Source organism: Notolepis coatsorum (assembly GCF_963971535.1).
Source record: "Notolepis coatsorum genome assembly, chromosome: 1".
Taxonomy (NCBI): domain Eukaryota; kingdom Metazoa; phylum Chordata; class Actinopteri; order Aulopiformes; family Paralepididae; genus Notolepis; species Notolepis coatsorum.
Window position 1 is genome coordinate 154,111,427 of NC_140165.1, and position 14,963 is coordinate 154,126,389.

General features: G+C 44.4%; 1 protein-coding gene across 1 annotated transcript in view; it reads left to right on the forward strand.

Annotated features, from left to right (window-relative positions):
• The window catches only part of specc1la (sperm antigen with calponin homology and coiled-coil domains 1-like a), a 43,932-nt gene that overhangs the window by 23,259 nt on the left and 5,710 nt on the right, over window positions 1–14,963 (forward strand). The window contains exons 8-13 of the mRNA XM_084320569.1: window positions 3,107–3,291; window positions 3,960–4,093; window positions 5,357–5,447; window positions 9,803–9,892; window positions 10,060–10,222; window positions 12,861–12,963. Of these exons, the coding sequence (XP_084176695.1) occupies window positions 3,107–3,291; window positions 3,960–4,093; window positions 5,357–5,447; window positions 9,803–9,892; window positions 10,060–10,222; window positions 12,861–12,963 (766 nt within the window). The remainder of the gene's footprint in view (window positions 1–3,106; window positions 3,292–3,959; window positions 4,094–5,356; window positions 5,448–9,802; window positions 9,893–10,059; window positions 10,223–12,860; window positions 12,964–14,963) is intronic.

Here is a 14,963-nt window from a genome sequence, read left to right on the forward strand (position 1 = left end):
ACGCGTGTTGGATCGGCTCCAGTGGTCAGAGTGACCTCCACTGTCTGTGGCTGAGCTGTGGCAGAGAATGAGGGAAGACTAGAGTCTGACTGATTCCACGGCAGGGTTTCCGTTTGAAAAGAAATTGGTGCCCAGTCCATATGTCCTGGAAGATTTCAATATTGATTTCAGTCAAATATTATCTGTGTTTATTGGGCTTAAAAGCAATTGATAAGCTATATAAAAAAAATGTAGTATCAAACATCATTAAATTCTTTATTTACATTTTTTTATTGAAAAGTAGGCACATTTTGCTTATACATTATATTTCAAGCAGACTACCAGCCAGTTTGGCCCGCTCAGGAATAATTTTCACAGGACATTTTGACAAGAGAGATTTAAATATGTCGGACAGATTATCCCTGTTAAAAAAGCAGTAATTACCGGATAACGGAAATCCTGTTCTGCAGTCATGGATTAGTGTTATTAATCTAAACTAATTACACTCACTGATTAGTTGATCTCTCACACAGTACATAGTTAATTATCTTCTGTTATTGAATGTAAGGCACGTGCATGCTGCTCAATATGAAAACAAAAACGGAAAAATTATTAACTTTCCATTGCAGCAGGAGCTATTCATCTATAGTATCCTACTAACACACATCTAGTTGTAAGACGCTCATCTATTCTCCTACTGACGCACATCTAGTTGTAAGACACTCATCTATTCTCCTACTAACACACATCTAGTTGTGTAAGACACATCTATTCTCCTACTAACACACATCTAGTTGTAAGACGCTCATCTATTCTCCTACTGACGCACATCTAGTTGTAAGACTCATCTATTCTCCTACTAACACACATCTAGTTGTAAGACACTCATCTATTCTCCTACTAACACACATCTAGTTGTGTAAGACACATCTATTCTCCTACTAACACACATCTAGTTGTGTAAGACACTCATCTATTCTCCTACTAACACACATCTAGTTGTGTAAGACACATCTATTCTCCTACTAACACACATCTAGTTGTGTAAGACACTCATCTATTCTCCTACTAACACACATCTAGTTGTGTAAGACACATCTATTCTCCTACTAACACACATCTAGTTGTGTAAGACACATCTATTCTCCTACTAACACACATCTAGTTGTAAGACACTCATCTATTCTCCTACTAACACACATCTAGTTGTAAGACACTCATCTATTCTCCTACTAACACACATCTAGTTGTGTAAGACACTCATCTATTCTCCTACTAACACACATCTAGTTGTGTAAGACACATCTATTCTCCTACTAACACACATCTAGTTGTGTAAGACACATCTATTCTCCTACTAACACACATCTAGTTGTGTAAGACACATCTATTCTCCTACTAACACACATCTAGTTGTGTAAGACACATCTATTCTCCTACTAACACACATCTAGTTGTGTAAGACACTCATCTATTCTCCTACTAACACACATCTAGTTGTGTAAGACACTCATCTATTCTCCTACTAACACACATCTAGTTGTGTAAGACACATCTATTCTCCTACTAACACACATCTAGTTGTAAGACTCATCTATTCTCCTACTAACACACATCTAGTTGTGTAAGACACATCTATTCTCCTACTAACACACATCTAGTTGTGTAAGACACTCATCTATTCTCCTACTAACACACATCTAGTTGTAAGACACTCATCTATTCTCCTACTAACACACATCTAGTTGTGTAAGACACATCTATTCTCCTGCAAACACACATCTAGTTGTGTAAGACACATCTATTCTCCTGCAAACACACATCTAGTTGTGTAAGACTCATCTATTCTCCTACTAACACACATCTAGTTGTGTAAGACACTCATCTATTCTCCTACTAACACACATCTAGTTGTAAGACACTCATCTATTCTCCTACTAATACACATCTAGTTGTGTAAGACACATCTATTCTCCTGCAAACACACATCTAGTTGTAAGACACATCTCTTCTCCTGCAAACACACATCTAGTTGTGTAAGACACATCTATTCTCCTACTAACACACATCTAGTTGTGTAAGACACTCATCTATTCTCCTACTAATACACATCTAGTTGTGTAAGACACATCTCTTCTCCTACTAACACACATCTAGTTGTGTAAGACACATCTATTCTCCTACTAACACACATCTAGTTGTGTAAGACACTCATCTATTCTCCTACTAACACACATCTAGTTGTGTAAGACACTCATCTATTCTCCTACTAACACACATCTAGTTGTAAGACTCATCTATTCTCCTACTAACACACATCTAGTTGTAAGACACATCTATTCTCCTGCAAACACACATCTAGTTGTAAGACACATCTCTTCTCCTGCAAACACACATCTAGTTGTGTAAGACACACATCTAGTCTCCATCTCTTCCTCTTACACAGGTGTGTGTGTGTGTGTGTGTGTGTGTGTGTGTGTGTGTGTGTGTGTGTGTGTGTGTGTGTGTGTGTGTGTGTGTGTGTGTGTGTGTGTGTGTGTGTGTGTGTGTGTGTGTGTGTGTGTGTGTGTGTGTGTGTGTGTGTGTGTGTGTGTGTGTGTGTGTGTGTGTGTGAGAGAGTCCACATTTGAAAATGCACTTGCAGTACTGTATGTGCTATATGTATGCATGTATATATATTGAATGTGTGGTGTCCCTCCCCCAGGCAGGACGAGGAGAGGGGCAGGGTGTATAACATTAACTACATGTATATATTGAGTGTATGAATGTGTGGTGTCCCTCCTCCCCAGGCAGGACGAGGAGAGGGGCAGGGTGTATAACATTAACTACATGTATATATTGAGTGTATGAATGTGTGGTGTCCCCCCCCCAGGCAGGACGAGGAGAGGGGCAGGGTGTATAACATTAACTACATGTATATATTGAGTGTATGAATGTGTGGTGTCCCTCCCCCCCAGGCAGGACGAGGAGAGGGGCAGGGTGTATAACATTAACTACATGTATATATTGAGTGTATGAATGTGTGGTGTGCCTCCCCCCCAGGCAGGACGAGGAGAGGGGCAGGGTGTATAACATTAACTACATGTATATATTGAGTGTATGAATGTGTGGTGTGCCTCCTCCCCAGGCAGGACGAGGAGAGGGGCAGGGTGTATAACTACATGAACGCTGTGGAGAGGGACCTGGCCGCTCTGAGGCAAGGGATGGGTTTGAGCCGGCGCTCCTCCACCTCCTCTGAGCCGTCGCCCACCGTCAAAACGCTCATCAAGAGCTTCGACAATGCCTCCTCACAAGCCCCCCCCCAGTGCGAGTGTAAGATACCCCCCCCCCCTTTTCTCACTATTATACTGTACCTTTGGTAGATAATGGTAATAATTGCATTGCTGCAGATAATTCTGAAAGTATTTGATATCTCCCAGTGAAATATATTAGGAAAATATCTGATCATGTCCTTCTGTGTCCACCACGGTTGCAGTAAAATTCCTTGTGTGATTGAACTAATTGTATTAAGAGAAGGAAATCGCACACTCGTGCGCCATATGCAGTTCATTTTATCTGACCAACTTTTCTGGGTCTTGGAGACGCAGAATGAGACTTTAGTAGGTCATATAAAATGTACTGCATATGGAGCAGTGGTGTGTGATTTCACTTTCCTACAGTAATCATATTATAATTTCCCCAGTAATCACATCCTCATGAATATTTTTTTTTATCAGATTACATGTTGGGAAAGCACCCTGTTCAATCATATAATGACATTGCTTACAGGACAATATAAGACAAATTCATGCTTTCATGAAATGGTTATGTTGGCTTGTTGCAGTGCTATTATAAAGTGGGACCTTGTGTGACACTACTCTTTACTGCATCCAATCTACAATAGTCAGATCAGGCAATGGCAATTGAGAGATATTGAAACTCGACAGCCTTTAAGCTGTGCTATGTGCGACTGACTGTTGCCTTCTCTTACTACACCACAGGTCCAGCCTCCAATGGTGCCACTGTTGTTGTTGCTCCTCCGACAGCCCCGCCCCCAGCAGCCACCCTGCCACGCACTCCCCTCAGCCCGAGCCCCATGAAGACCCCTCCGGCAGCTGCTGTTTCACCTATACAGGTATGGAGGAAAGGCTTTTCTGGGCTTTTAAGTTGTATGAGTAAACGTTGATTCTTACTGGTTGTGTTCTGACTGCCACTGCTGTGAATATCATAAAGCGGTAAAATGGTAAATACGGGTGGCTCAAATCAAGTGATCTGATTGGTTCATAGCCGTGATATATCAGACCATATACCACAGCTATGACGTCTAATTCCTTTGCACAATTCAGTATCATTCACTCCACGTCTAAAAATAATCCAGCCAGCAGCTACAACGAGAGAGGATTCTTGCTTCTGGCACTGTGCAATTAAACCTGTCCAGAGTCAAACACCCCTGTACCAGCAAAGACGAGCGCTAACATAACTGAACACTGCAACACTACAATTGCACAATTAAAGGCGAGATCCAGATTAGCTTGACTAGATGATTAGCATGCTTTCCATTGTGTCTGTCACTGAGGTTGACATTTCTTCTGGGGGGAGGGGGTAAATTAGATGGCTGGATAGCTACCTAAGCTTTATGTATACATATACATATTGTTAGATCATATTTACAGTTTGCAAAACTTGTGCAATGCTAGCGACCATAATGCCTGCTAGCATAACATTAGCTTTCTGAAAAAGATGAAGACGTGTGCATCTGTGTGTTGCTTGGCAACCACTCTGCTAAATGTTTGAAGAACTACATTGCTTGGCAGGAGAATGATTTTGTTTTCAATAAATTATAGCATTTTTTGTTGTGTGTTTATTTCATGGAACCTTGCCAGGTATTCATATTACCATACTTGGTGACCATTTTCTAAAAGCAATAACTCTCTTCAGGCCATGGTATATCACATCGGCCTCGACCTGTGCTTTGCCTCAGGCCTTTAGCTGTGATATAATAACCACATACGGTCGTGAGCTATAACCCCCAGAGTCAGCTATAGACCACTCGGTAAACTGTCAGTAAAAAAAATATTGAATAACAGCCACTTCCTGACCACAGGTCAAGTATTCCATGTTTACTGTCCGGACCTCCTGTTCTTCACAAACAGTTGTTCCTCTAGTACAGTTTGTCACAGCAGACTAGCCTCTTTTCCTTATTTGCAGTTGAAGACATAATTTCAAATTTGAGAGAATATTGTCACTCAGATTTTTTATATGTCGATTGTATATTGAAATCGTATTCCTCCATTTTAAAATAAACTCTTCCCATGGATTTGTCTTTTTAAACACACCTCCCCATATGATTTAGTTTTTGGGGAAGATAAGGATGTTTATTTGTTATGATCTGTTACAGAGACACTCCATAACAGGGTCTATCTCGGCCACCAAGCCCCTCTCCTCTCTGAGTGACAAGAGGCCCAGCTACACAGACATCACCCTGCCAGGTAAGCCAGTAACTACCCACATACATTTTAAAGAAGGGTAGATAGTATTTAGTCTTTATTTGGACAGTAGGAAGACAGAGGGAGATGGAGAGTAGATACAGGAGAGGAGGCTCTGGTGGGATTCAAGGCCAGCAGGGGGGTATACTGTATGGCCCGAGACACTTCCCCACCTGGGCTCTATTTCTAGATATTTTACATTTGTTTCATGTCCAAACTACTCCTATTCCTATTCCTCCTCCGGTCAATGGAGTCTAACTACACACCCTCAAGACTCCTACACTCTGCATCTTCTGGCCGCCTGAAACCCACTCCTATCTGAGCTCCTGGGGGATCATCAAAGCGAAGCAGGCTATTCTTGGTCCTTGCTCCACAATGGTGGAACAAACTTCCCACCACAGTCGGGACAGCTGAAACCCGCCCGTCAGCTAAAAACCCACTTTTTCAATCAATATCTGAAATTCTAAATAATATAATTAAATTAAAATAATAACTATTTACATAGCACATTGCTACTAAGGAATCTACCATGCCTATATTACTACCTACTATGCTAAATAAAATAAAATATATATAATACTATGCACTCAAGACTGTAGCACTCAGGGCGGCTGATTTGGCGCAGTGGGCAAGGCGCTCGCCTCTAACGCAGGAGACGCTGGGTTCGAGCCCAGCTCTCGGCGTTGCTACCGGCTGGCTGGTCGTTCATACTAACACAATTGGCAAGTGTTAGAGGGTGGGAAAGCCGGTGGGTGGGGATTTGACGTTGTGGACAGCGACTCCTAGAGGTCGGTTTGGTGATGCCGGTGCGACGGAAGCAGGAAGTGACAGGGGCAGCGTGAGCCTCCCACGCGTTACTCCTCGCCACTGAGAGATCGAGCTGCTGCGGCGAAAAGATGCGACAGGCTGCCTCCTCGTGTACCGGAGGGGACACGTGATGCAAGGCTTCTGTCCTCACTACAACCGACCTGTGGGAGGCATAGTCTAGCAACGTTCAAGACGGGGGAGGGAAGAATTGGACAATACGAAATTGGGATGGGAGAAAAATAGAAAATGGGGAGAAAAAGTGGATTAAAAAAAAAGACTAGCACTCAAGTTCGACACTGCTTGACGATTGTTATTTACCCTTAGCTGCCAGAGTTGTACCCTTGCTGCTGACTTGTTAGTCGCATAGGATAAAAGCGACAGCAAAAAAATTCTCAAATGGAAATGTATTCCTATAAATTAAACTGTTCCAAAAAGTAGAACAAAGTCTCTGCCTACCCTCAAAACAGCAAGGTGATTGTGGTGGTGGTGGTAGTGGTTCTGGTGGTGGTTATGGTGGTGGTGATGTTGGTGGTGGTAGTGGTTCTGGTGGTCGTTATAGGGGTGGTGATGTGGTGGTGGGGGTTGTGATTCTGGTGGTGGTGGTTGTGGTTCTGGTTGTGGTTTTGCTAGGTTTTAGTGAGTTTTTCCTTACCTTCGGTGGGTATGTCTGGGAGTGTTGCATTCATTTATCTTAAATCTTTTGGACTTCATGGTGTTTTTGTTTTGTTCTTTATTTATTGTGATGTTTCTTCTTGACTTGTTTAAAGAAGACGTGTCCGACTCCGACCGATGGGGACATTAACGTGTGTTGTCGGGCCTTACAAATAAATTTGATTTGTGATGTTGGTGGTGGTGGTAGTGGTTCTGGTGGTGGTTCTGGTTGTGGTGTTGGGGGTTGTGTTTCCTCAGCAGAGCTTTGTTCTGACCTCAATTAGATGTGTCACGTTTATGAAACCACTGGAGGGGGGCCACAGGCAAGAAATGAACCATGAAGAATCTCCCCACAGTTCATTCTCACCAGTAATGAGTTCAAGTGTCTCATGCGAACGTGCTTACTTGGCCGTAGCCTCCAGAGTTTAGTTTACTTTTCCTCTGATTTATTGGTGCCTTGCTGGGGAAGCCAATCCTGTGCTCAAGAGGGCTGGGATCTTCCTCTTTCCAGACTTGAATGTCATATTTCAGAGGAATTCCTCTTGTAGACAAACACTCTTAGAGCACGTCATGCAAAATGTTCTTCTTGTGGGGCGTCCTTGCAGTGGCGCCGGAAGCAGAGGCCATTGCCCCCACCCCCACACACACACTTCTTGAAAGGGGTTTGTCTGCAGCACTTTTAAGTAGCAAAATCACCCTATCCCCACAAATGCGCCTATAGTCTCTTTATTGTTAGTGTTGCAAAACTTACGGTAAAGAGACGTTTCAAGCATTTTTTTTTTATCCACTTTTTCTCCCATTTTCTATATTTTCTCCCATCCCAATTTCATATCATCCAATTCAACCCTCCCCTGTCACGAACGCTGTTTCTTGCCTCCCACAAGCCAGCTGCAATGTGGACTAAGTCATACATGGCACAAGTCCCCTCCGGTACTTGAGGTAACAGCAGTCGCATCTTTTCACCTGTGCAGCTCGATCTCTCAATGGCGAGGAGTAACGTGTGGGAGGCTCACGCTGCCCCCGACACTTCCTGATTCTACTGCGCAGGCGCACCAACCGACCTGTAGGAGTCGCTGTCCACAACGCCCGATCCCCACCCATCAGTTTCCCACCCCCTAATATGGCCAATGTGTATTAGTATGAACGACCAGCTAAACTGAAAGCAATGTGGAGCGCTGGGCTCGAACAGGCAAGCCCAGCGTCTCCGTCATTCGTGGCGAGCGCCTTGCCCACTATGCCACGTAGCCGCACACGTTTCAAGCATTCTTTAGATGATTGCCCCTAGTGTATATTGCAACACACCTATGGTAATATTTCACCCGCACATCTGGGTACTTCGGCTCAGAACGCTTCACTTACATGACATGTTGTTTTGTTAGTGCATCAAGTTAGTTTTATGTCAAGCTATTATTTTCCAACACTGGCTGCAATTGAGCATTCGTGTCCCTTTGTGTCATTGTGAAAAGTTACGTTGGATCCGTTTTCAGGCAAGCTCCTTCAGTCTTTCCCTCTGGTATTTCCCCAGTCAGCTGCAGGATATTTCCACATTTCCCTGCGTGGACATTTAATATAACGCTCTGCTTATGAATCTCCAAGTGACATAAAACTGGATGCGTGTTTTGGAGAGCAGTGTCCACTTTTAAACCCAGCCTAAAAAGTTTGTCACACCTTTAACTTCAAGCAACTGCTGTGAGTGAGAATTCTGCAGTAACGTTATCCATTCAGGGTGAGTTACATTTTATTGCACTCAATGGCCACCGTTGTGCAAGTTTATCTTGTTGACTGGTTGTGCATTTCTTTGATATTGGTTGTGTAATATGTTAAGCCTGGTTTGATATTTGGTTGCATGTGCACTTGCTTATGCAATATTTTAGCCAGATTGATATTTGTGGGCTGGTTGTTGTCTCTCTGGTTTATTTATAGTGAATGAAGACATCTGCTGTGATGAAGCCTACTAGCTTGTAAGTGTGCCTAGTTGGCGTCAACATTTCTCTTGTCTTACTGTGAAAGCCTGTCCTCTGTGACGCCAGTTTTGGAGCCAACTTCCTAACCATGACCAGACTCATAAATGCAACAACATACAAGAGTAACGTTGTTTAATATTATATCGTCTGGTAATCGGAATGTTCCTTGTTCGATTCCGGCTCCTCTCAGCAACGTGTCGAAGTGTCCTTGAGCAAGGCACTAACCCCTAACTGCTCCCAACCATGCCAATGGGTGAATGTGAGGCATAAGTTGTAAAGCGCTTTGGATAAAAGTGCTGTATAAAATGCAGTCCATTTACCATGTCATCGCAACATACTAGATTCAAGGTTCTAAACATCTTCCTTCTCTCTCCCCTTGATCTCCTGTCACTCACTCTCCTATCTAACATCCTAAAAATGTCTAAGTAATTAATTTAATTAATGTATTAATTAATAGATAAATAAATAAATATGCTGGGTTCGAGCCCAGCTCTCGGCGTTGCTACCAACTTGGCTGGCCGTTCATACTAATACAATTGACAGTATTAGGGGGTGGGAAGCTGGTGGGTGGGGATCGGATGTTGTGGACAGCGACTCCTACAGGTCGGTTGGTGCGCCTGCGCAGTAGAATTAGGAAGCGACAGGGGCGGCGTGTCCCTCCCACGCAGACCCTCGCCGCTGAGAGATCGCGCTGTGCAGGTGAAAAGATGCGACGGCTGCCTCCTCGAGTACCGGAGGGGACACGTGATGCAAGGCTTGGTCCACATTGCAGCCGACCAGTGGGAGGCATGGCCTAACAACGTTCGAGACAGGGGAGGGTAGAATTGGACAACACGAAATTGGGGAAGGGAGAAAAATAGAAAATGGGGAGAAAAAGTAGATTAAAAAAAAAAGATAAATAAATAGATTAATAGATAAACATTCTTGTATCCACAGCTGAGCACCTTCTCAGGGGAACCTCCGCTAGCCGCCCTCCATCTGCCCTCCAGAGGGTCTCAAACATGGATTCCTCTAAGGCCATCTCAGGTCAGCTGGTATTTCTCAAAGTTATGAAAAAACACTTATTATTATTATTATTATTATTATTATTATTATTATTATTATTATTATTATTATTATTATTATTATTATTATTATTATATACATATTGAACTTCTTTGGCCCATTCACACTGTCTCTTCTGTCCTGATCAGTGTCCCGCAGAAGCAGCGAGGAGATAAAGAGAGACATGTCGGCTCCTGAGGGGGCGTCGTCCTCCTCTCTGATGGCCATGGCCTCCACTTCCTCCCCGCTATCCCTCGCCTCCTCCTCCTCGCCCACGGCCTCCGTCACCCCTACAGCACGCAGCCGCCTCAGGTGCCCGCCATGTCCTCTCACTCTTCCTCTATTCAGTAACAGCCATAGATATATATAGAACACTAGATAGCTTGCCCGCGCTGCCGGCCAATGGAGAGCGACGTCACTGAACCGCCGCCATCTTGCTCCAGTTAGCCTTGAGTGAGAGTGAGTGAGCTGCACAGACAAAAATACTCATAACTCGCTGAAATATTGACGGATTTACAAACGGTTTGGTTTATTACAAGCATTATTAACGTGGCTATGATACAAGCGGTTTGTAAAAAAAACATCTTTAAAAAAAGTTTTTTTTATAAGTATGCAGTATCATAACTACATCTTTGATGTTTATAGCAAACCAACCCGTTTGTAAATCCGTCAATATTTCAGCGAGTTTTGAGTATTTTTGTCTGTGCAGCTCACTCACTCTCACTCAAGGCTAACTGGAGCAAGATGGCGGCGGTTCAGTGACGCTGGTGACTCCGCCTTAAGCTATCTAGTGTTCTATAGATATCTATGGTAACAGCTCTGCCCTCTCACTCTTCCTCTATTCAGTACCAGCTCTGCCCTCTCACTCTTCCTCTATTCAGTACCAGCTCTGCCCTCTCACTCTTCCTCTATTCAGTACCAGCTCTGCCCTCTCACTCTTCCTCTATTCAGTACCAGCTCTGCCCTCTCACTCTTCCTCTATTCAGTACCAGCTCTGCCCTCTCACTCTTCCTCTATTCAGTACCAGCTCTGCCCCCCTCTCACTCTTCCTCTATTCAGTACCAGCTCTGCCCTCTCACTCTTCCTCTATTCAGTACCAGCTCTGTGCCCTCTCACTCTTCCTCTATTCAGTACCAGCTCTGCCCTCTCACTCTTCCTCTATTCAGTACCCGCTCTGCCCTCTCACTCTTCCTCTATTCAGTACCAGCTCTGCCCTCTCACTCTTCCTCTATTCAGTACCAGCTCTGCCCCTCTCACTCTTCCTCTATTCAGTACCAGCTCTGTGCCCTCTCACTCTTCCTCTATTCAGTACCAGCTCTGCCCTCTCACTCTTCCTCTATTCAGTACCAGCTCTGCCCTCCTCTCACTCTTCCTCTATTCAGTACCAGCTCTGCCCTCCTCTCACTCTTCCTCTATTCAGTACCAGCTCTGCCCTCTCACTCTTCCTCTATTCAGTACCAGCTCTGCCCCCTCACTCTTCCTCTATTCAGTACCAGCTGTGCCCTCTCACTCTTCCTCTATTCAGTACCAGCTCTGCCCTCCTCTCACTCTTCCTCTATTCAGTACCAGCTCTGCCCCCTCTCACTCTTCCTCTATTCAGTACCAGCTCTGCCCTCCTCTCACTCTTCCTCTATTCAGTACCAGCTCTGCCCCCTCACTCTTCCTCTATCTATTCAGTACCAGCTCTGCCCGCCTCTCACTCTTCCTCTATCTATTCAGTACCAGCTCTGCCCCCTCTCACTCTTCCTCTATCTATTCAGTACCAGCTCTGCCCTCCTCTCACTCTTCCTCTATTCAGTACCAGCTCTGTGCCCTCTCACTCTTCCTCTATTCAGTACCAGCTCTGCCCTCTCACTCTTCCTCTATTCAGTACCAGCTCTGCCCTCTCACTCTTCCTCTATTCAGTACCAGCTCTGCCCCCTCACTCTTCCTCTATTCAGTACCAGCTCTGCCCTCCTCTCACTCTTCCTCTATTCAGTACCAGCTCTGCCCTCTCACTCTTCCTCTATTCAGTACCAGCTCTGCCCTCCTCTCACTCTTCCTCTATTCAGTACCAGCTCTGCCCTCTCACTCTTCCTCTATTCAGTACCAGCTCTGCCCCTCTCACTCTTCCTCTATTCAGTACCAGCTCTGCCCTCCTCTCACTCTTCCTCTATTCAGTACCAGCTCTGTGCCCTCTCACTCTTCCTCTATTCAGTACCAGCTCTGCCCTCCTCTCACTCTTCCTCTATTCAGTACCAGCTCTGCCCTCTCACTCTTCCTCTATTCAGTACCAGCTCTGCCCTCTCACTCTTCCTCTATTCAGTACCAGCTCTGCCCCTCTCACTCTTCCTCTATTCAGTACCAGCTCTGCCCCTCTCCTCTCACTCTTCCTCTATTCAGTACCAGCCGAAAAACAAAACTTTAGTGACAATCTCATCATCACATTCATTTTGATATGATAACTGAGAATGGTATTTATTATGTCTACCCCTGTGTTTTGCTGTAGGCTAGTATTAGCGCCAACATTAGCTACAAAACAAGTCATCAAGTCGATAACATTTCCTTTGCTGTAGCATTTTGCTTGTAACTAACTGAACCGGAAAAACGGTTTCACGTTGCACTGTGGGGTCGACCAGGAGCGTTGCATCATGGTGTCAAAACAACAGGTGATGTCTTCTGTCACCAACAAAGTCTGTCCGAGGGAAGCAACAGTTGTGATTGGGAGGGTCAAGAAAAGAGGCCGGGGCTTGAGATGGGTGAATGGACCTGTCTCAAACCCTGCCCTCTTTTCTTGATCCTCCAATCACAACTGTCGCTTACCTCGGACAAACCAAGTTTGTCCGAGGTAAGCGACAGTTGTGATTGGAGGATCAAGAAAAGAGGGCAGGGTTTGAGACAGGTCAATTGTCTCAACATCAAAATAGAGGCGTGGGTTTGTTTTTTTAATAACTATTTTCTATTTGTGAAGAGAGGAGAGGAAGGACCCTCTGTCAGCGCTGGCCAGGGAGTATGGAGGCTCCAAGAGAAATGCCCTGCTGAAGTGGTGCCAGAAGAAGACTGAAGGCTACCAGGTGGGCTCTCTGTTCAACCTTAAACCTGTTACACGGTTTGTCATATTTATTTGTGTTATTGCAATAAATGTCTCGACCGTCATCACAGGCCCACATCAACACCCCCTGATCTTAATCCTTAGTAACGACATGGAAGAACCCATACATATAACAGACTCCACGACTGGACACGCAACCAACAAAGCTCATCTACTCAACAGAACACGCCCCATTCACAGGACGGATGAGCCAAAAGAAATCGCCCTAAACTGTGTTTCCATCGGCACCTCCCTATACTAGCGATACGTAAACAAAATGTACTCTTAGCCGTTTCTGTGCCAAAAACGAGTTAATTCGTTATAGCCCGCCAATCGTTGGCTGCCAACAACGAGTATACTCGTTATTATGATCGTTATTTCTTTTATTCGCTATTTCCATTCATAATTCATCCTGCTATGGTGTAGGACTGTGTTGCACTCTGTCTGAGACCGCAACGGTGCGATACCACCGCCTAATGCCTTGCGGCCGCTATTGCACTCCATTTGGAACTATGTGGTTTGTTTTCCTGGCCGAGCTGCAGCGTGCAGGCGGGGTCTAAACACTCCAGCAAGGCAAGCGCCCATAACGATGCATCGACGAGGCTCCACCGCCCGCCCGTTCATTTTCTTTGGTGGTAAACGTGGGACACACTACCGTGACCAGTATTTGGAATGGCGATCAGATAATTGGATTATTCTTTTTGCAGTACATCATAGACAAGGTAAGGACTATATATTATCAATCTTGCGTTGATCCGATAATCCGTTGATCCGACGGCTTCCCCCTGTCCCCTTTCGTGCATGCATGATGAAACATAATACCAATAATCTAGCGTTGATTTCAGGATGATTCGATAATCAGGCGAGAAATAGCAATGTGTTTAGTGGATTTCACTAAAGGGCTGTTTGACGGAGTTCCCTGGGATTACACAGGATCACTCTACAACTATACTCACATTCACCATGGTATAAAACAGAAATGTTTTTTGCATGTTGACCGGAAGAAACGCACTGACAATCGATGGCGTTATTAGATCCATAGCTATAATATAAAATATAGGTTTAGCTCTACAAACAAGGTGAGCATTTACATGGGGTTAATGGGTGGCATGGCCTATGCACTTCCCGGAAGGGGCGTGGCACTCAATGTGTTAAAGGTGCACTATGTAAATTCAGGGGAGGGGGATTTGTTTGCAGAGCCTGCGAAAGACATGTAGTATAATTCTTAGAATTATTCTATTTTATGTTATCATAAATGAAAACAGAATCATTTTGGGGCATTGTGAGCAAAACGTAAGCCTAGAATAGGTTTAACAAAAGAATCCCAGTCCAGGCAGGAGTTTCAAAGCCCTCTCCCTCCTTGTTCCAGTATGATGTGCGTCTAGTACAACGCTGAAACAGTAGAACACATAGAACACATGATGTATAGTAAATTGCATCACGGCTGTGGCCTCATGCCGTGGATGATCTCAGCTGTGATGTTATTTACTATTAACACACCACCTCCGGTGTTCTATTGCTTTAATTCAACTGTTTTTGCACAATATCAGATTTCATATTGTGACTAAAACAGCTCTGTGTATGTGTGCGTTGCGTGATGTTATGGCAAATAACACACGCGCCTCTCTGTCAGTCATATTGTTCAACCAGAACCATATGTTGTATGAAGTCATCCAAAACATAGAAGAACATGTCTGTATGTTGCCGTTGGGCATGTCCAACATGTCAGACCCGGGGAGGACGAGTAGCTTGCTTGTCAGACCATCATGAGGGCTGTTATGGGTTTGTGGGTGGCCTTTTCATTACCGGTTACAGTGCTATTCCAAAGAGATCGACTCAAAGTGGAGAACATCTTTCCAAACGTGTTTTGTAGAGGGAACAGACATTTTAACCCTTTCACTGCCACACTACAGAAGGTTAACCCTTTACTATCACACTACCGACGGGTGGTAGTGTGATAGTAAAGGGTTAACCTTCTGTAGT